The 23395-nt window shown below is 35.6% G+C and overlaps 2 protein-coding genes across 3 annotated transcripts; one reads left to right on the top strand and one right to left on the bottom strand.

Annotated features, from left to right (window-relative positions):
* Positions 1-626: 626 nt before the first annotated feature.
* Positions 627-10860, top strand: LOC133197440 (uncharacterized). 2 transcript variants are annotated; one of them, XM_061333482.1, is made up of 15 exons: positions 627-991; positions 4745-4960; positions 5056-5153; positions 5247-5390; positions 5491-7267; positions 7376-7469; positions 7560-7721; positions 8025-8177; positions 8419-8559; positions 8665-8778; positions 8885-9058; positions 9163-9507; positions 9593-9686; positions 9771-9942; positions 10109-10860. In XM_061333482.1, the coding sequence occupies exons 1-15, from the start codon at positions 923-925 to the stop codon at positions 10241-10243; spliced, it is 3888 nt and encodes a 1295-aa protein (XP_061189466.1). In that variant the 5' UTR covers positions 627-922; the 3' UTR covers positions 10244-10860. The 2 variants fall into 2 exon arrangements, with proteins under 2 accessions (XP_061189466.1, XP_061189467.1); XM_061333483.1 differs by lacking the exon at positions 627-991 and adding an exon at positions 4061-4344.
* A 181-nt stretch (positions 10861-11041) lies between these two features.
* On the bottom strand, positions 11042-14341 carry LOC133197441 (RNA-binding protein 41-like). Its single transcript, XM_061333484.1, has 6 exons — positions 14314-14341; positions 13148-13293; positions 12787-12979; positions 11760-12359; positions 11431-11578; positions 11042-11204 (listed from the first exon to the last, which is right to left on the bottom strand). The coding sequence occupies exons 2-6, from the start codon at positions 13279-13281 to the stop codon at positions 11092-11094; spliced, it is 1188 nt and encodes a 395-aa protein (XP_061189468.1). The 5' UTR covers positions 13282-13293; positions 14314-14341; the 3' UTR covers positions 11042-11091.
* Between the last annotated feature and the right edge of the window lie 9054 nt (positions 14342-23395).

Genomic DNA, 23395 nt, shown 5'->3' with positions numbered 1-23395 from the left:
AGACTATCTGTAGCAGTAAAAATTCGTCATATAATTTACTTAAAGTGGTTGATTCTACACAGGTAGTAATGTTTTTATGTCAATTGCAATTAATTTATCTTAAGAGGATTTTTGACACTGATACAAAGGATTTTATATATTTAAAGAATTCTAGCCAAAATAAAAAGAGGGATTTAGTTTTCACTTTACTCTTTAAGACAACAATCAATTTGTTTTATGGTTAGTAAAAAGGACGTAGGTATAAAGTTCGCTTTATTTAAGTGCCTGAAAATTAAAATGTTCTAGAATGAAAGCAACTCGGATCCGTGGCTCAAAAAGCAATCACCTTTATTGATCATCTAAATGGTGAAATCGTTGACCTCAAATGGCATGCAATAAATAGTCCAATATTTAGATTGTATCAGAAGGATTACTTAACATTACGTACGAGATTATTTCAAGTCGAGTTAAATAAATAAACGCAAAAGTACGTTGTGTATTGCTAATCAAAGGATTGGAGGCTCTCCTTTAATGCAATATCGTTTTTAAAAAATGAGTTTTAGAAACAATTGCTATCGATTTTGAACAGAATTATTGTATTCTTTGAACTCCGTTGAGTGTCTTTAAGAGTAAACAAAATTTCGTGTCATTCTCTGTCGCTCTTTGGTGTACGGTGGCCGTGTGCGCTACCCATATGAGCCCCAATAATGCCTCCCCTAAAGAAACTCAATCAGTCCGGCGTAACCGAACGACTGAAGTGTGGAAAATACAATAATCCTTACACAAGTTTGCAGGATTGACCCAACTTAAGACAATCACTCGGATTAAAATTTACTTACGTGCATTGTACACCCACTGTGAAAAATTAAAATTGTGTACACTTTAATCTGCAAGCGCATATAAAGCTTATGTGTGAGGGTGCACTGACAAGAATAGGAGGGAAATGAGTTACAGAAAAGAGGATTCGCTCCTTTTGGAGAGCTTCTCCGAAAAACACAGACAGGCAGATTTTGTAAGTACAGCGAGTTAATATGTGCTACAAAACTGATAACATTGAGCAGTTAGTTTTTTTTTCATTATAATTTAAAATTGAATTTGGTCCATAATTGCGACCCGGGTAATATCACGTTCAGTAAAATATTCAGTGCACAAAATAGCAGGTGTAAGTATATTCAAGAAGTAAAATCCTCTTCATATTAAATTTTAAATACCGTGTAATGCTATAAACTATACATTAACTGTTTAGCGGACTTAAAATCACAAAATATCCCCAAAGGCCCTTTCCTTCAGTTCTGAAGTCTATTTCCGTATTTTAAAATTATACAAAGATTTAATTGCTTTTAATACGATTCCATACATTTAATTCAATGTGTCTTTGAAATACTATAATTTTCATTCGTAGATTTTAAAAGCAGTTTTTACAATCCTTCTCTTAGTTTCACATTGATAAGAAAGATACTTTGATATACACTGTTTATTATCACATATTCATTTATATTTACTAAATAAACATATATTGCCTAAGAAATTAAAGGACTTGTTCATATGTTGTTAACATTTAAATATAAATATTGATCTTTCACTTAGCATATAAATTCTACGTTTTGTTCCTAATTCCGGTCTACTCCGACTTTTCAAACAAAATTCTTTGGAAATATGGAGAGCATACTTGCTTCAAAGTGCCAAGTCCGTTTTTCACTAATTAAATCAGATAGGACACACAATAATGTTTAGCCGGTACCCCATTGTTATAAGGACTTTAGTGTATTGGGTCGACGTATTGAAAACTATTCTTGCATATACTCTATATATGGTTCGTGATAGCCACGATTACCTATTAAAATTAATTTTCAATACGAAATCATTCATGAGCACCAAACGTATGAATTGTTATGCCAGGCAAATATTGTTTGAGCTTTCTCAATGACAAGTTCTAATGAGTGTCTGGATCATTCTTTAGGAGAAAGTGCCAAGTAAATCAATGGTCCTCAAAATCATGAAACTGTCTCCTTTATATCACACTTTTTGTTTCCTGAATTCGTGTGCTTTTTTTAGAAACCATTATGCTATTACACATTTATTTGTTAGTCGAAATAAAACCCTTTTCGTTGAAAATATTAAAATATCTTTGAAGATATCACATTACACTCTTCGAGTAGGGAGTTCCACTGGGCTTTTTATTTGATTCAAATCAAATTAATCAGATCGTTTATTCAAGCTATAGCGTTGGATAATACAGAAGCAAATAATCGAATAATAAATATTGGCGAAGTTTGGAAGAGCAAGTGCTATGATAGAATCAAGTATTTTATTCTGGAGAAAATGCACTCTCCGAGATTGATTAGGGAATACAGGTACCCGCTGTTTTCTTGGTGGAAGCCCTGGTATCTTATTTACGTAAAGCTTACATGGTCAAAGGTCCGGGTTGGTTACAAATCTTTATAGATCATCATGAAAGGAAATCGATGTTTTCATTTTGGAAAAAATGGTCGCATTGCAGACAGGACTGTTTTATATCAATTCTGTTTATGCATTCAGACGCGGATCCAGGAATTTTTTCCGGGGGGGGGGGGGTTCCACCAAAGTCAACAAAAAAATCCAACCCAGAAATTTTTCACAAGTTAAAAAAAAACCAAAAAACCCCCGTAAAATTCATTTCCTAAACGTGAAAAAAACCCTATTTTATGGTGGTGATGGTGGTGTCCACGTTTTCTTAGGCGGGGGGGGGGGGGGGGGTCCAAAGTAATTTTTTATTTGCTTCAGTATATACTTCTCTTAATAACTCTGCAAATGATCCGCGCTTGTGCATTAACTATGGAAATTGGTTGTATTTTCAGTTTGTTGAGTAGAAATCTAGCGATGAAAGGTTGGTTATGCATATATTGTAATCATTGAAACGTTCGGAAAATGTTACACGTGTTTATCAACTAATCACTTTCAATGAATCATAATATGTACACGTATGCTTCTCGAAACAAAATGACAATTTTTAAGAAAAGATTAGTCGACGAATTTAAAAAAAAAACTTTTAAGACTGCATGGATATAACTCACGAAATATCGACACCTTCAGGTAGATGGAGAGCCGATTCTAGCGCTTTGTATCATTTTTGCGATTTGTTTGTACCATATTGGTGAATCTGAATTAAGGTGAAATGACCACGTTCCCTCCCCTGGGTTAAGCTGCGATTTAAACAGTACATCCAAATACACCCAAGGAATCTGATAATTGTACTTCGGAGTTCCCTACATGTTCCTTTGATTTGTTTATCTACATATACCTTTACAATTTAGTGCAATGCATTAATCAAGTGCTTGCGCAAACAATGTAAAAGCAAATACACACTCGAGAAAGAGGGACCAGTAAGCTTGTGATTAAAAATCGTGCATTAGATTTTTTCCTATCAGGAGTTCTATAAATTCTTGCAAGAAAAACACATCATTGATAAAAGGGTGTAAATATGCCAGGTTTCTCAACACTTAAGCATGATTTCAATAGAACAAACTCGTAATTTGAGTAAAAAGTTAACTGATGAACGAATACAATGTCTCTTAAGAATCGTGGAAAACTATCGTTGGCAGCTTATTGCTTGTATAGACTCTGGTATTGGTCAAAATTTGTAATTACATTACTCGTGCAGACCTATTTCGTCTTAGTGCGTTCGTGGCTGTAGTAGAAACAAAACAAGTATTCGCTTGCCATTCCCGCCAAGTCTTCAAAACTCTGGAATTTTTCGAGTAAAGAGATTATAACTGAAATCCCTGTAAAAATGCAACACACCGTAAGACCAGAAATTTTAATTCAACTTCTCAGGTGACAGACGCTAATCAATATAGTATTAAAGATTAACGTAGAAACACACACAAACTACAAACGAAATCGATTGACTTCATTAAACCTTTCCTTTATGGTACCTATAAACTGCAGATTTATTTTAATTAATACCTCGATGTGTATTCATGCCCCTTCTTTGTAAACCTCTATGTAATTACGAGGAAGAAGATTTAATACACCAATATTTGTAAATTACTAAGATTTATAAGCGTATTTAGCCTACTTTTGACATTTTTACTCAAAGAGAGACCTAACGATAGAAATGGCTACAAAGGACACTATCAGAGGCAATGCACTATACCCAACTTTTCTGTTTGCAGAAGGTGAAAGTTTTCAAAGGGTGACGGTCCTCTCCGAGGTAGACTTTGAATGGTTCTTGGTCTATCAATCGCTGACATCAATAATCCTTTAAATCCGGTTGGTCTCGAACCAAAATTAATCCGAAACAAAATAAATTAGTTGATCATTTATTTAGCAGGTTGTGTTTTCGGAATAGCCATGGATGGTGTAGCTGCGCAAATTTTTCTGCTGGTAAACATTACACTGATGTCGTCTGCTTACTAATCATTTGCATTTTTTTTAAAGTAAAATTATTTCATTTGTTAAAATTTTTGTCGTTTCTGTTTATGTAATGGAATAATAAAGGCTTATTCTTCTGGTAAACCGCACTTAGAGGTTTGGCTACATTACGTAGCGGGTATTTTAATTTTAATTAGTAGTAGAACATTTGGCAGTTTTCAAGTTTGTTAAACATCCTTGTGTTGTTGCATAATATTAATTCCATTTAATACATTTTCCTACTTTCATTTTGCTTTTTCTCATCATCTTACACATTTTGCAATCTTAATCAATATCTTACTCGCATTCGCACTGTCTTTAAAACAGAACATTTTTCTGTTGATTGTTTTATCTCACAACAATTGCATTGTAGGAGAGAGAATTGACGGAACATTTTCGAAAGCTTGGTTTCTACCGGGAGGCCCCTACCCCTGATCTACTGCGCGAGGCCCAGCAGGTGTACCATACCCTTGACTGGCCCCAGCAGTTTGATGATGACGGAGATCCGCTCCCTGGTCCACCCTCTTCATCAAGGGACGAGATTCTGAATCCAGATGAGGTCAAGGAATTGGACGAGCATGCTTTGCAGGTGTGTACGTGGAATAATATTTTGTTTTTAATTCCAAGGGGATGATTTCTCAGCAAGGAACAGTTGTCAAATTTAAAATCTTTACCCTACTGCAGACTCCAACTGCTTACCTTGGGCAGCACCTCCGTTACTTGGTGGAATACCTCATCCGCCCAGCCATCAGTGATGTACATAAAGCCAGGGTTCTCACAAGGTAAAGATGATCGAGACATTTTTATTCTTATCATCAAAGAGTTATCCATGAAACTACGTCTACATAGTTTAATTTTATATTTGGTTATTTAAGATGGCTTGGACGCTGTATGGATGAAGACTACATAAAATACCTACCAAGAACAGAGTGGAGTCACTCTGAATCAGTGGCGGGGTATGTCTGGAAGTTAAGGAAGAGACAGATTGACTACGACGAATTCTTCCAGACACTTTGCACGTAAGTGGTGTATCTCTAAACAGTAGATATTGCCCCCGCGTTGTATTTTCACATACTTTGTAGTGCTTTCAGCTGTTAATTTTTTTCCCCTATCATATAGGTATGCAGGTTTGAAATCCAAGAATGTTGACGGATGTGTCAGGAATACGATCAAATACGAGGTGGGCAAAGACTTCATGGAACAGAGGAAAAGCTGGACAGCAGTGCTTTTGGACGGTAACTGGCGTTTATTGGACGTGCGCTGGATCTGCGAAGCCGCTTATGGAGTTGCAAAAACCAACTGGAGACTTATTGAAGATGAAAAGGGAAAAGTAGATACTAGCAAAGCTATCAAAGAAAACAGAAACACATTCAAAACACAATGTCGTTTCAGAGAGTTCTATTTTCTGACAGATCCGGAAATATTCATTTATGATCATTTTCCCGATGATTCTAAATGGCAGTTGTTGGCCAGAAAGGTTTCATACAAAGAAGCAAAAGAAATGGCAGCTTTACGTGCAGACTTTTTCAGAAATAAAATGGTACTGCGATCTCATCCTAAATGCGTAACTGAAAGCGACGACGGCATAGTAAAACTTAACATAGGGTTGCAAGAAGATACGCGAATGTCTTTTGTCTACAAACTATACAGATCGAAAAATAGTAGAGAGCCAATAGACCCGTCCAGGAAAGAGTTGGACAGATACGTCTTCATGGAGAGAGACATTGACGAATGTGAAGTCAGGTCGGAGATACGATGTCCCGCCGAGGGAGAGTACCTGTTTGAATTACACGGAAGTCAAAATATTGAATCTTGCCATGCTTTGCTAGTGACGTACTTCATCAGATGCACTGGTATTAAGGGTGTTATAACTCCACTGCCACCCAACATCAGACAAGAGTGGGGGCCAGGAGAGGACACGAGAGATATGGGGATGGTACCTGTTACTCACAGGAAGGGACAAGTGGAAGCAGACGATGGTGAAACTGAAATCACGTTTACTCTGGAAAAAGATCTCGAATTCAAACACGATCTTGTCAAAGGTGACCAGGATATCTCAGTCACGGATGGTCACGTGGTACATACGATAGAAAATGGAAAAATGAACATCAGCTTAAGGTTGCCATCGCCCGGAGAATATGCTTTGAACGTGATGGCGAAGGAGAAGTTCAAGAAGACAAGATTTGCTCCGGCTTGCAGCTATCTTGTTAGCTGCGATGATGAGCCATTACAGACCAAACCCTTACCAAACATTGACGGACGACATATTGGTACTCATGAGAAATTCCACGAACTAGGATTCAAAGAAGACAACGCATGGACGTCCTACATTAATAATCTCGTCACTGGAGAATTTTCTATGCAGATTCACAAACCCCATGATATCTTTGTTGCTGCATCTTTGGAGCTTGAAGAGGGAGACAAGTCCGAAACTTTTGACAATTACGTTGTCTGTGACACACAAGATAATAAGGTTAAGGTTACTGCTATATTCCCCAAGAGTGGTACCTACAAACTGACGCTCTATGCCAGGCTTGACAGCATCCAAGACGATAACAAATACATTACTATCTACACCAAAATCATCGAAGTCGTTTTGCCCACTTTGGCAGGAATGCCATCTCCCATTCAATCCAGTATCCCAGACTGGTGTCATGGTTATCACCTTAAAGAGCCCAGAAGCTTGTTTTTACCTTCTGGTGAGATGACAAAGATCTCAGTTTCTGTCCCAGAGGCCCACACTATAAAGGTCAAAGGTCACCCTGAATGCCATCTCAAGCGAAATGAGGAAGGTTATTGGGAAGGATATCTAAAGACTGGGCCACCCAGGAGTACAGTGGATCTTCTTGCCAGTGAATCACTACATGGTCAGCCATTTAAACTGCTTTCATATCAGGTAATGAACTTTTAATACAGCACTAGATAATATCTAATTAGGAAGGGGAAAAAAGGAGAATTTATGCGAGTGCATTGAGTGTTACTATCTAGTATAATCCCTTTGCAGGTTGTTTCGAAAGAAGAACTTTTACAAATAGAAGTTGAACAAGAGGGGCTCTTTAAGAAAGCATTAGATGAACTAGAGACTCTTGAAGAGGAGAGTAAGTACAATTACAGATGCTATTTATAGATATTTTAATACAATGCAGGTAAAAAGGGGGATTAAAGTTTGTAATTCCTTCATACTTTAGAATATGCCAGACTGCTCATGCGACTGAAACAAGCAGTGAAAGACAGGAACAGACAGAAATTACAGAAGCTGTTGTACAGGGCTAAAGAGTTGAAGCCTGACAAGGTGGATGTGGAGATAGTCAGAGCAGAGAGAGTGTTGAGGGAGCTAGTAGACCTAGAAGGTGAGTGATAATAAGCTTCTCTGTTAAAGTTATTAACTAGGATGGGAAAGAAATTGAAAATAGGGCTATTGGCCCCTATTTATTACTCCCCTCAAAAGTAGAAAGAAATTCACCCATATCCCTTCAGTTAATGCTTTTCCAATAGAACAATATTTAATGCAGTATCACCTGCAGTCATACTTCTTGTTTTATATTTTAATGTACATGTACTAACTAGAGAAATGGTCCTCCATTTTTTCAACTATTTCACCTTGATGACAAAACCTAAATTACCTTTTTCCACCTTTCTACCCATTAACACAGAAAAAGATATAGCTAGAAAGGAGCTGAGAAAGGCAACTAGAATGTGTGATATCCCCTCCCTGGAGGCAGTCCTTCTGAAGGTAAAACGACTCAGACTTCCAGAAGAAGATGGGGATATAACTGCTGCAGAGGAGGTCCTTCAATCTCTCAGAGGTAATGTATATATAGTCACTAACAACTGGTCTTTACTTTCTATCTCTTACTGTTTACATCACATTCTTGTTATTTTAGATGACTTGCAGAGTGTATATTCTCAGTTCTGTTCTCCCTATCTTTGGATTAGCATGCTCGTGAATATATAGACTTTCTACACTTTGACTAGACTTTTTCTCACTGTTCAAATAACTGTTTGTTGTGTAAAATTCACTAACACTTGTGTGTTTCATTCACTAAGAAAAGCAAGATGCTGCATTAGGAAAGACACGTGACAAGTCACAACAAACAACTGAAACACCTGCTCCATATTTTTATGGCAATCACAGTGGTGTGCATATTTATGTAATGCCTGATGGTCGCGTTCAGCATTCTGACATTGGTAAGAATGCACAAAAAATTTATTAGCATTTTCAGACTAATAGTTTCTTTCAATTCTCTAAACTTCAACTATCAACTTTAAATGAGGCTTGTTGTTCGATTTCAGCTCCTGACAACAGTGTCCTGCAGTCCAGTCGTTTGACAAGAGATGCTGATGTTCAAACTCTGGACAGTTCTGCTGATGAGGAGATCAAAGAAGATTTTTCATATTTAGCAATGGGTAAGACTGATTGCTCAGTACTTTGGTGTTCCATCATCTGTCAAACAGCAAAAACAAATCCATATAGCTGTGTACTTATGTAAATATGTGATCTTTTCTGTTGCAGATTCCTCAACACCCAGAAAGACAAGGAAAACAGACACCTCTAAGGTCCCAGAACTATTGCGTCAACATCTGAAGAAACGTCACCTAATGGAAGACGAAATTGATGCAGAGGATATTGAGCCAACTGCTATGAGTGCTTTATCTATGATTGATCAAGATGAAAATGGAGATAGATGTAAGCAATGAATTTTCTCTCTTTTTTTGATTAACTGAAAATGAAAGAATGAATCCTTCTAATGATCAGATTGTTCGGTAACATTTCTTTCTTTTTATTGCCAGCATACACAAGCCGTGGGGGATCTCGTTCTTGGAAATCTCGAACAATGGAAGTTTTCAAGAAATACTGGCACGTAATGAAAGAGAAGTCTGAATTGACACGTCAAACTCTTAATGACGATATCGAAAATGAGGTTCAGCGACTGAAGCATATCAACCAAATGTGTAGGAAGATGTCCCGTGCTGCGCGCCGTATTGGTATGAACTACAACAGTCTGATAGACAGTGAGCAGATGTTCCATGACATCCTGAATGAACCAAACGACCAGAATGATAGTCTGACAGAGGACTTGTGCAATACATCTGCTTTACAGCAAGATGTCATCATAGTTGAGGAAGGCCTCAAATGTATGTATTGTGTATTTAAAACTTGACCATGCTTGGAAACAGGTGAGCTAAGTTGTCTATGATATTCTTTATTTGCCTTTTATAGCTGCATTTGAGGAATTTGTCAAGAGAATGGATGAGCTTTGTGCTGAACTTGTCATCAAGGCAGAAAACACTGCAAAAGAGCTGGAAAGAACAAGGTTCGAGTAATTTCTGAAACAATCTAATAAATCAAAGTCTTGCACTTTGACATTGAAATAAGGCCAGACTTCATTAAATTTTAGGCTTGAGATGGCTACAGAGGATTTGTTGACAACCAGCTCTAAGAGTTCATTGAGAAGTGATTCTGGTGTGGGTGGATCGAGTGACAGGGACCATCCGGACTATGTCAAGACCTCATTTTATGCGGCTAAAAATACCATTCTAGAAGACTTACGATCAACCAATGCTTCTACTGTAAGGATATTTCATATTTTTGAAAAGTGGGATGCTAAAGCAGTGGTAAAATTTGCCATGAAAGCTCTTTTTAAGCAAATGTAATTTACTGATAGTCTCAGTACATCAAATTTTGAACCAAAAAAATGTTTATTAAATATGACAGTTTATGGGGTTTTTTTGACAGGAGGAAGACATCAGACGACAACTGTCTGCCTTACAGAAGCAAATGGCAGATTATCACCATGGTAACACATCATCTCATGTTGGCAACCATTCCGGAAACCACTCTGGGCTATTCTCAAACTCTTGGAAACTCTGAAGCTCCAAAGACAAACTTATCTGATACCCTTAATTTTTTTTTTTTACCCATCTGAATCACTTGTTTGGTGATTTTAAATTCCTGACATTCCTTCTCAAGTTTGCATAAATTGTGTACATAATCAAAATTTTACAATACTGTGATATTATATTGTCTGTGATTCACCATTTGTGATGTTTTAATTATATTTTAACCAATTTTCAGTAGAATTAGGGGGAAAAACATGTTTGCAAATTCTAAACACATAAACAATTACTTTTTGTCAGTTGCAAATAGACAGATTGCAGAATTTCATAACTTCTTAAGATTTTTAAATTTATTTTCTTTTACCTCATGTCATGTTATTAACTTTTACAATTACTGACTACAATGATTCATTTATCTTTTGCTGTCATTCATTAAAAAAGATGATTGATTGTACATGTATTGAAATGGGCTACTAGTGTATTGTACATAAAATTTATGGCTAAAAGTGATTTCCTTTTTTAAATATATACTGACCTGAGTGTGTTTGCAATAAGGGTCTTATTGTTATTTTAGTATTTTTCACCTCATTTAATGTTGATTTTTTTCTTTGTTATCAGACCTTTTATCATTGTTAATTTTGTTGTTTTTTGTGCTACAGAAGAATAAAGTATATTTATTGAACTTGTTTTCTTTGTCAAATTTCCAGTAACTGATCATTTAAAAATATTTTCACATTTGTTAAGGAAAACACAATGACTCGGTTGCCTTTATAGTCATATGATTACTGCACTTTGAAGAATCTCTTTCTCAATGAATAACTAAATGCACAGATTTATTAAGTTTCGGTATTTATTGTGATCTCTGTTTTTAATAAAACAATTTCAAGTTGCTGACTGGCTACTGGGGCTGTTCCTTCCAAACTGGATAATGATAGGTTTACCTTTTAAGTTGTAACCATTCACGCATTCCATGGCATACGATGCTGTATCAATATCTGTAAGAGATGAAGAGAAATGTTAGTTGTAGCAGTGAAGACATTTCCAAATGTTAGGTTGGTTTGACAGATTGTAAAATATTTACACTAAATTTCACAACTATGCAATTGACTTTGGCTTTTATTTTCTGTTCAAAGTAAGCTTCATTCTTTACACTAACATGAAAACACCAAAAAAAAAATGAAAATAAATTAAATGAAAAGATGTAAAATTTGTGAAACTTACCAGGAAATGTAATGAATGCCTGACCCTTCATTTTGCCCTTCATCACCCTGTAATTAAGGGCATCTGATCCCTCTTTCTGGAACTTCTTGAATAAGGACTCCAGGTCTTGCTGATGAACTTTTCCTGACAAGTTCTTTAAGTAAAGAACCTGAAAAAATATTTCTCAAATCAAATTTCTACAACCACTTCTAATATACATGTGTTTTTAATCTGTAGGTAGTCAAATTGTCATGTCATTTATTTGTAAGATACAATTAATTTTTATTTATCAATGAAACCCCATACACATTCAAACCATTAAATCTATATAAAGGATTCTGAAAGCTTACCTTACTAGGGTCTCCAGGGTGATAATTTCCAAACTTTGGTAGCATCTTAATTTCTTCAGTTGTAAGTTTATTTTTCTGAATGTCCTCCATGGAAACTTCTGGTACAGGAGTTAAGGGCCTTGGCTCACAGGTTGCTATTTCACCAAATTCTTCTTCAAATTCTACTTCTGTTTGCTTGTCTTCTAAAACACTACCAGAACTATCCTTGAATTCATATTTAGCTTTGTCAACTTGGCAATGTACATCAGAGTTATCAGTTAAGTCATTTGGTTTGTTTTTTCGTCCTTTGTGCCTCTCTGGCTTTCTGGTTATTTTTTCTAATATTTCCGGGAGATGGTTCATTGGATCTTTTGGTAGAGTAGTCTCCCTTGGATCTTGAACCGTTGTTAATGCTTGAATCACTTTTCTGTTATCATCAGAGGTACAATCTCTGAGGAGTGATCTTTCCAATTCCATTTCATGTCTTGTCAAAGTTTTCTGTCCATGAATTTTATCCCTTTGATTCAATTCAAACATTTTCTTTTCAATTTTTTCCTCTATTTTCTTCAATTTTTCATCCAATATTAAAGGATTTATACCAAAATTCCGTTTCTTCTGTGACTGTAAAGAATAAAAAAAAAATAGTTTACTACTCATGATTATTTTTTGGGTGTACAGCTTTAATTTGAAGACAACATGCATACATGTATTTGCTTTCATTTCATAACCTCATATATAAAAGGGTGAAAGGGTGGCACAGCAACAGACCTCGAGTAGATCCAACATGGCTCTTCAGTCTTGATACATGTAAATCAATTTTCTACATAAATACCTTTGAAGTACATTCAATATATACTAAGCACTTGAATACTCTGATGTGGAAAAATGCAAAAATATATCCAATCATGCTATTTCTAATAAAACTTTACACAGATTAGATAATGGATAAGAATGCATGGAGCCTATAATGTTTATTTCAGTAATTAAAAAAAGATTCTCTGAGAAAATGAAAAATTCAGAATTTTTTTCTGTTTCTGTCCCCTCTAACCTTGTGTGAATCATCAGCCATCATTTTAATTTGAATCTCCTCTTCTGTTAAGCCACATTTCTTCAGTTCCTCTGTATAGGTATCTAGTTTGTCTACCTCTTGAAAGTGGTCCAAAGATGTCAGTCCTGAAAGTGAGTTAACTGCTGGGCAGTGGGCTGATGCAGAGGTAAAAGTCCGCTTTTGGGCCAACTGTCTAAATACATAATTTATTTGACCTTCAATTCTAGTAGAATAGATGAAATATATTGTCTACATCGTGGAGAGATATAACTTGAGTATTTTTTTTATACATTTTTTTTTATAACTGAGAGAATTTTTTTTGTAAATTTAAACTTGCACTATGAAGTTTTAATCTCCTTACTGTTGAATTGTGACATCTTTCTGGAGCTGTTTATCCAGTAGAGTCTTCAGCTGTTTCTGTCCTTCGGTCACAATCTCCTCTGTGGGAGGGGCTATCTCGGGTCTCCACCTCTTTTTTTGTAATGACACATCCATGTTAATTATCAACTACGATGTAAATGAGTAAATAAAAGTCAGTATAAACTGAATAGACTCAAATCATGAACAAATAGCTTTGCCATGTTACTAGTCAATAGGGTAGGATTGGCATTCTTTTCATTAAAAAACAAATTTTTGACAGCTACCTCATGCAGAGAAACCTCAATATATTTTTTTCAAACATGTTAAATGTACTTTTATTTGAATAAACCAGAAGTTTGTAACAACATCTATTTCCAGATATGGAACCACATACTATGATAACTCAGATTTTAATATATAATGAAAGCCAAATGTAAGTCTAATAGGGAGAAATCTCAGATTTTTTAAAACACATGCGATTGTTAAAACAGTATTATATTTGTCCTACAAAAATGGAGATGAGAGCCTGTCAAGACACATTCAGATTATTTTACCTAAATTCTAGTAGGTGCTCTACCAAAAAACCATCTGAGGCTGACACCTGAGACATAAATATAATAAATCTAATGTAACTGACTAACAGACTGTTACAATTTTAATCAGTCAACAGAGATTCTGCTCAGCTTGATATTTGGACTGATGCCTTCACCGAAGGTGAAGACAGTGAAGGCGTCAGTCCGAATATCTACCTAAGCCAAATCTCAGCCGAGATTATTATAATTCAAGTTTCTACTGACGCCCACAATACATAATATGTATATATAGCCTAAATGTAAGTTTCTTGTAAACTTCACGGACATCCTATTAGTAGCCATACACTATATGTACTATATACGTCACTGCTACCAGCTAAGATTTGAGATCAATAAATTTTTCTACAAATAACTATTGTCTTTTTAAGCTTATCAAAAGTTAACTTAAAATGAAACATCATCAAACATTTCATCGACTTATTCCGGAATGAGTTACTAAACATTGTTTTCAAGAATATTCAATAAATAGTCCAATTTCTAACATTTAGGCCATTCTTCTGAAAACATTCATATGTTACCCTTCTAAATTAATTTATGCTATAAAGTACTTTTTCATCTGACACATGACACTTACTCCAGACAATCATATATATATTTTAGATTCCTCTTTCATGTGCCGCCTTTTTGGTTTTAACTTTTAGTTTGCGTTGACCTGCTTCCGTTTCCTTCAACTTGGTAACCTTTCTCATAGTCGGTGAACGAGGTTGTGAAAAACTTCATCCTTTAGCCTTCCAGCATGTCGAGTTATGCTTGGAGACAGTTAGGATTAACGTAAGATATTTATATATGTGAAACTGCTGTGGAATAATTTTGCAATTTCAGCTTAAGCATCTATTGAACAAGTAGTGTAGTAACCCGAATTGACTCAACTTTAAAAAATCAAGGATTAATATGAATAATATGCTATGATATCTTTAACTTAAGTAACTTTCATGTAAAAATTGAGTGTATCTCTCTGAAACCATTAAAAGCAACATGGTTTGCAATTCTTTACAAAATCTTACATTTTAAAAATATAGACTGTCAGCAGAGATAATATGTTGACGGTGCGACCGTTGGGGTGAGCGCAGTTGTTCACTTAATTTTAAGACCTGCCTCTTCAAACCGCACAAGACATTTAGAATGTCTAGAATGGGACATCACATGACGTCGTATGTAAGCTGCATTTCCATAAACGAAGTTTGAAAACTGCAAAATTTTACCAAAGAATGTTTAATCTACTATCTGTATGCAATATCCTTTAAATCAGGGACCTATATACTAACGGGATAGGCAACTCTTGCAAGTCTCGCAATATCTCGTAAGTTGCGGGATTTCGGAAGTCATGTTAATTAAATATATCTCTTTTGCTATCAAATATTTCAGAATAAAACCTTAATTTATCTGTTGTTGGCACTGTTTTTACTCCTTATCTTAGTAGTAATTACGTTTATTTAAAAATCAGTGCATGCCCCTGATCGGCCGTATTTCTGAGAATTCGCTGATTTTGGTGGTTGTTTACTTAATATCTAAATTATTTTTTAACATGTGCTTTAAAATTTATTAAAGATCCATTCTTACATTAACCAGAAAACAAGCTTTTTACTGGGAAAAAATGTTTGAAAAACTTGCAGTGTTGTGTGTGACGTTTTGCGTAAATAAATATATATATTTGATTTTAGATATATCCAGTACTCTAATGCCTGTGCAAGGGCTCTTCGAAATAGCCTTAAACCAGAACTGAAAATAGAAGCCATGAAAAGAAATAACTCAATTGTGAGGGTCACGAAATGGGAGGATGGAAAGCCATTATCAAGTACTGGTAAGTCATAGGACTAATATGATGAGATCTTCACAACAGATAGGAATTTGTCTTATGGAGGTAAAGTGGAATGGGAAAAGGATCATTGAGATGAATACATTTTTTGTATTTGTGTGAAATTATGAGGGCAATTTGTTTGATTAGGAAATTGTTGGGATGTTGAAAATTACGCATTAGATAGCATGTTTTCACAAATTTATGCACACAGGGTTCGAAATTCACTATATACAACTTGCAAAACGCGAGTTAGAATTCCCAAATTGTGAGTTTAAAATTAGGTAACTCGCAAAAACTTGCGAGTTGAGTTTTTTTTGCATTGAAACTATAGCAAAATTATATAATATACTTTTGATTTAAATCAGTAATTTAAATAAAAGTTATACTGTAGTTGTATTTTGTGTATTGTATAGTAGTTACTTTTTCCTTAAGTTACATGTATTTAATTTATATAAATTTAACTGTATATGAAAATTGCGAGTAGTCTTATAAAATTGCGAGTTCACTTTATTGGCACTCGCAATTAATTGCGAGTTGTAATTTTAGGGAGTTTCTAACCCTGGCACATAATGTTTTATAGAAAACTTAAGGTTTTGCAACACTTGACTTTCTTTTTAGGTCAACAGGCCAAAGGATCAGGGAGTGGATGACATCCTTAATGCCTAGAGTATTGTGATAAAAAACTTTTTGAAGTAACACTGTAGGAAAAGTTACAAAGAGTGTAATACTGTCATTAATAAATTTCATATTTTGAATGGGAAATGTATTCTTTTTATTGTCTAAAACAATGTGATAAGATCTTTGGGTACATTTGTTTGATAGTGTATGAAAGAATTCTTGAAGAACACTACTGAATAGTAACCTTTTCTACTTGAAAGCCAAGCTGAATAAAGACTGAATTTAGCAGAAGTTTGGTCCAGCAAGCCTATTAGATGTTTAAATTAATAAAAGCATGGCCATATTTATGTTAGATAATAAGTAAAAGTTATACTGCACTCTCCTTTTCAAGGATTTTCAATTTTTAGCTCACCTCAATGAAGTTGGGGGAGCTTATATAATACCCTCAGTGTCGGTGTTGGCATCCAAGGTTCAAGTTTTTGGAGCGGCTTTCTTTCCAAGTACTTCTATGCCTTATATTAATCAGAGATGCATGGAGGACGCTTTTAGTGTGTTTCACTGTACCAGTCAAGGTTTCAGATGCTGCAATTTCAGCTAAAGAATGACCAGGTTAAAATTTTTAGAGCAGGTCTCATTTCCAAGTAACTTTAAGCCCTACGATGACCAAACTTGCATGGATGATACACCTAAGGATGCACACTACCATGCTTGCTTTGGATGCTGGATCTGACTAATATATTTCCCTGATGAGTGACCAGGTTAAGGTTTTGGGAGCAGATCTCTTTTCCAAATAACTACATGTTTAAGGCCTATCTGAACCAAACTTACGTGGATTATGCATCAAGGGATTTACACTCTGAAACTTGCTTCAGATGCTGGATTTGACTTACATTTTCTAGATAAGTGACTAGTTCAAAGTTTTTAAATAAGTCCATTCCCAAGTAACTGCAAGCCCTATCATAATGTTGCATCTAGGGATGCACACTACTAGATTATTAGTTTAGTGTGGGCAAAGTAACTTTGCCTTACTTAAAGACAACATTCTTTGAGGTGAGATCTGTAATCTCTTATTACTAGGGATGGCAATTTATAACCGGTTAACCGATTACTCGGTCGGAACGATGGTAATCGGTTAGAAAATCTGTAATCGGTTAGTCGGGAAAAATAAAATATATGTAAATTTGAAGCAATTTTCCCAAAATTATTTCTAAACAAAATCCCTGCATAGAGTTTGATAATTTACACATATCTGTTTAAGCTGATTTGGAGGTAATTATGGCTTTACGGTTTGAGATCGCGGAGTAGTTGGTCAGTTTGTGAAGTTAATTACTGTTTTTAAAAACACCACTTTGTAAGCCCAATTGTCCTGTAATTCTTTAATGATATTAAATCACCGTTGAGCACTATGAATTGGTGTTGTGTCTTTTGCCGTTATCTATTAAATTATATCATTAGACAAACATTGTAAATTAAGTGAAAGTTCAGTTATAGTTTTGATTATTGTAACAATGCAAAATGAACCTGTGTGACATATGCTCTGAAAAATTATCAATGCCCGATTTCTCAGACATGTTTCATGGTTTTCTTATTTTTTTTCTTGATTATTGAAATTGAAATAAAATATATTTACATGTAGTTTCCTGATCAAGATAAATAGAATGTTTTTAACTTTTAACTTCTTTTTCAGTCTTCTTGTGTATATGAATAAGAAAATATCTGTTTTGATACAATTAACCGGTTAATCGGTCGGAACGTCTTGCGGTTAACCGATTAGCAATTCTGTATTCGATTGCCATCCCTACTTATTACCTATGTCAGATGAGAGCACAATTCAAGAAAAGTTCACATCCGTATTGTGAAAGCAAAAGGAGAAAGTGTACCTGTATTTATATTATCAGCAAATGCAAAAGACGTGACAACTTGCAAAGCTTATTATAAACTACTAGCATCAATAATGCACCTTAATATAGGGATGCATACTCCAGTTTTAGATCAAATGCTGTACCTAACCTGTACTGGTACTTGAAACATCAGTGACTGGGTTTAAGGCTTTGGAACAATTTTCTTCCTTTAACCATTTTTGGGTTTAGAAATATTATTCTGCTATAGTATAGCTGTATTATGATTGTGCAGATGTGCAAGAAAATTTTGAATACTTCTATTGACTTCTGTCTTCTAGATGAGTGGTTAGGCTTGTGTTTTAGCAGGTCTATTCAAAATTGCATTTCGTGTTCAAAGATGCTAAGCATCAGGATGCAGATGCTGTAAAAGTCTTACATATAGATATGCCCCACATTCAGTACCTGATAAAACTTCATTAAATCCTATAAACACACATGTACATGATGCTTCAGGGGATGCATATAATTGAACCTGATTTTGTTGCAGTACTTTTTGCTATGCATTAGACAAAAGAACTCATCTCAATGAATATTAAATTATGCCACATTTGAGATGAACCAACAAATCTTTGATTGTTGAATTTGTTCACTAAATGTAAAGGGTAAAGACACTGTCTTTCATTGATACTTGCCAATAAACCTTGTCATGTAAGCATTGTCTTTGATACCTGTCAGTAAACCTTGCTATGCAAGACATTGCCTTTGATCCCTGTCAGTTAACCTTGCTATGTAGACATTGTCTTTGATACCTGTCAGTAAACCTTGCTATGCAAGACATTGCCTTTGATCCCTGTCAGTAAACCTTGCTATGTAGACATTGCCTTTGATACTGGTCAGTAAACCTTGCTATGTAGACATTGTCTTTGATACCTGTCAGTAAACCTTGCTATGTAGACATTGTCTTTGATATCTGTCAGTAAACCTTGCTATGTAGACATTGTCTTTGATACTGGTCAGTAAACCTTGCTATCTAAGACATTGCCTTTGATCCCTGTCAGTAAACCTTGCTATGTAGATATTGCTTTTGATCCCTGTCAGTAAACCTTGCTATCTAAGACAATGTCTTTGATATCTGTCAGTAAACCTTGCTATGTAAGGCATTGTCTTTGATATCTGTCAGTAAACCTTGCTATGTAAGACATTGTCTTTGATATCTGTCAGTAAACCTAGCTATGTAGACATTGTCTTTGATACTGGTCAGTAAACCTTGCTATGTAAGACATTGCCTTTGATCCCTGTCAGTTAACCTTGCTATGTAGACATTGTCTTTGATCCCTGTCAGTTAACCTTGCTATGTAAGGCATTGTCTTTGATTCCTGTCAGTGAACCTTGCCATGTAAGACATTGCCTTTGATACCTAAGTAAACCTTGCTATGTAAGAAATTGCCTTTGATCCCTGTCAGTAAACCTAGCTATGTAGACATTGTCTTTGATACTGGTCAGTAAACCTTGCTATGTAGACATTGTCTTTGATACTGGTCAGTAAACTTTGCTATCTAAGACATTGCCTTTGATCCCTGTCAGTTAACTTTGCTATCTAAGACATTGCCTTTGATCCCTGTCAGTAAACCTTGCTATGTAAGGCATTGTCTTTGATACCTGTCAGTAAACCTAGCTATGTAGACATTGTCTTTGATACTGGTCAGTAAACCTTGCTATCTAAGACATTGCCTTTGATCCCTGTCAGTTAACCTTACTATGTAGACATTGTCTTTGATCCCTGTCAGTAAACCTTGCTATGTAAGGCATTGTCTTTGATTCCTGTCAGTGAACCTTGCCATGTAAGACATTGTCTTTGATACCTAAGTAAACCTTGCTATGTAAGAAATTGCCTTTGATCCCTGTCAGTAAACCTAGCTATGTAGACATTGTCTTTGATACTGGTCAGTAAACCTTGCTATGTAGACATTGTCTTTGATACTGGTCAGTAAACTTTGCTATCTAAGACATTGCCTTTGATCCCTGTCAGTTAACCTTGCTATGTAGACATTGTCTTTGATCCCTGTCAGTAAACCTTGCTATGTAAGGCATTGTCTTTGATACCTGTCAGTAAACCTAGCTATGTAGACATTGTCTTTGATACCTGTCAGTAAACCTTGCTATGTAGACATTGTCTTTGATACTGGTCAGTAAACTTTGCTATCTAAGACATTGCCTTTGATCCCTGTCAGTTAACCTTGCTATGTAGACATTGTCTTTGATCCCTGTCAGTAAACCTTGCTATGTAAGGCATTGTCTTTGATACCTGTCAGTAAACCTTGCTATGTAGACATTGTCTTTGATACTGGTCAGTAAACCTTGCTATGTAAGGCATTGTCTTTGATCCCTGTCAGTGAACCTTGCCATGTAAGACATGGTCTTTGATACCTGTCAGTAAACCTTGCTATGTAGACATGGTCTTTGATACCTGTCAGTTAACCTCACTATGTAAGACATTGCCTTTTATCCCTGTCAGTAAACCTTGCTATGTAAGACATTGTCTTTGATACCTGTCAGTGAACCTTGCCATGTAGACATTGTCTTTGATCCCTATCAGTAAACCTTGCTATGTAAGGCATGGTCTTTGATACCTGTCAGTAAACCTCGCTATGTAAGACATTGCCTTTTATCCCTGTCAGTAAACCTTGCTATGTAAGACATTGTCTTTGATACCTGTCAGTGAACCTTGCCATGTAAGACATGGTCTTTGTTACCTGTCAGTAAACCTTGCCATGTAAGACATTGTCTTTGATACCTGTCAGTCAACCTTGCTATGTAAGAAATTGCCTTTGATCCCTGTCAGTAAACCTAGCTATGTAGACATTGTCTTTGATACTGGTCAGTAAACCTTGCTATGTAGACATTGTCTTTGATACTGGTCAGTAAACCTTGCTATCTAAGACATTGCCTTTGATCCCTGTCAGTTAACCTTGCTATGTAGACATTGTCTCTGATCCCTGTCAGTAAACCTTGCTATGTAAGGCATGGTCTTTGATACCTGTCAGTAAACCTTGCTGTGTAAGACATTGCCTTTTATCCCTGTCAGTAAACCTTGCTATGTAAGACATTGTCTTTGATACCTGTCAGTAAACCTTGCCATGTAAGACATTGTCTTTGATACCTGTCAGTAAACCTTACTATGTAGACATTGTCTTTGATACCTGTCAGTAAACCTTGCTGTGTAAGACATTGTCTTTGATTCCTGTCAGTGAACCTTGCTGTGTAAGACATTGTCTTTGATTCCTGTCAGTGAACCTTGCCATGTAAGACATTGTCTTTGATACCTGTCAGTAAACCTTGCTATGTAAGAAATTGCCTTTGATCCCTGTCAGCAAACCTAGCTATGTAGACATTGTCTTTGATACTGGTCAGTAAACCTTACTATGTAGACATTGTCTTTGATACCTGTCAGTAAACCTTGCTGTGTAAGACATTGTCTTTGATTCCTGTCAGTGAACCTTGCCATGTAAGACATTGTCTTTGATCCCTGTCAGTAAAACTTGCTATGTAAGGCATTGTCTTTGATACCTGTCAGTAAACCTAGCTATGTAGACATTGTCTTTGATACTGGTCAGTAAACCTTGCTATGTAGACATTGTCTTTGATACTGGTCAGTTAACCTTGCTATCTAAGACATTGCCTTTGATCCCTGTCAGTTAACCTTGCTATGTAGACATTGTCTTTGATCCCTGTCAGTAAACCTTGCTATGTAAGGCATTGTCTTTGATTCCTGTCAGTAAACCTTGCTGTGTAAGACATTGTCTTTGATTCCTGTCAGTGAACCTTACCATGTAAGACATTGTCTTTGATCCCCATCAGTAAACCTAGCTATGTAGACATTGTCTTTGATACTGGTCAGTAAACCTTGCTATGTAGACATTTTCTTTGATACTGGTCAGTAAACCTTGCTATCTAAGACATTGCCTTTGATCCCTGTCAGTTAACCTTGCTATGTAGACATTGTCTTTGATCCCTGTCAGTAAACCTTGCTATGTAAGGCATGGTCTTTGATACCTGTCAGTAAACCTCGCTATGTAAGACATTGCCTTTTATCCCTGTCAGTAAACCTTGCTATGTAAGACATTGTCTTTGATACCTGTCAGTGAACCTTGCCATGTAAGACACGGTCTTTGTTACCTGTCAGTAAACCTTGCTATGTAAGACATTGTCTTTGATACCTGTCAGTAAACCTTACTATGTAGACATTGTCTTTGATACCTGTCAGTAAACCTTGCTGTGTAAGACATTGTCTTTGATTCCTGTCAGTGAACCTTGCCATGTAAGACATTGTCTTTGATACCTGTCAGTAAACCTTGCTATGTAAGAAATTGCCTTTGATCCCTGTCAGTAAACCTAGCTATGTTAACATTGTCTTTGATACTGGTCAGTAAACCTTGCTATCTAAGACATTGCCTTTGATCCCTGTCAGTTAACCTTGCTATGTAGACATTGTCTTTGATCCCTGTCAATAAAACTTGCTATGTAAGGCATTGTCTTTGATACCTGTCAGTAAACCTAGCTATGTAGACATTGTCTTTGATACTGGTCAGTAAACCTTGCTATGTAGACATTGTCTTTGATACTGGTCAGTAAACCTTGCTATCTAAGACATTGCCTTTGATCCCTGTCAGTTAACCTTGCTATGTAGACATTGTCTTTGATCCCTGTCATTAAACCTTGGTATGTAAGGCATTGTCTTTGATACCTGTCAGTAAACCTTGCTGTGTAAGACATTGTCTTTGATTCCTGTCAGTGAACCTTACCATGTAAGACATTGTCTTTGATAACTGTCAGTAAACCTTGCTATGTAAGACATTGTCTTTGATATCTGTCAGTTAACCTTGCTATGTAAGGCATTGTCTTTGATACCTGTCAGTAAACCTTGCATATAAGACATTGTCTTTGATACCTGTCAATTAAAATCCTCATGTGTTCACTATACAATAATGATTGCAAATACTGTTCTTTGTTTTTAAAGACATTTTAATAACAAAACATGAAAATTATTCATGTATAAACAAAATAAAAATATATCATTAAAATACAAATATTATATCAATATTAAAATACATATTTGGCACAATTAATGGCATATGCTGCATATACATGTACATGTACTACATGTATAAAATAAACATTCTAAATTAAACCACTAAAAACTAATGTCAGAAGTTACCAATGACAAAAAAAGCACTAAATAAATGCTCCAAAGTGTACCCTCAAAAAATGTATATCTGTGATTTATTTTTGTACTGGTGATGAAAAACTTTAGTTTTATAATTTTACATTTCCAATCAAATAAATCCAAGTTATTGTAAGAAATATATTGACACATAAAATCAAATAAATTCGGAGGGAAA

The sequence above is a fragment of the Saccostrea echinata genome, unplaced genomic scaffold, assembly GCF_033153115.1.
Source record: "Saccostrea echinata isolate AGI-Se365-2 ecotype Australia unplaced genomic scaffold, CSIRO_AGI_Sech_v1 ptg000030l, whole genome shotgun sequence".
NCBI classification, from domain to species: Eukaryota; Metazoa; Mollusca; class Bivalvia; order Ostreida; family Ostreidae; genus Saccostrea; species Saccostrea echinata.
The sequence above is the reverse complement of the archived record's forward strand: the minus strand, read 5'-3'. Positions and strand labels throughout refer to the sequence as shown.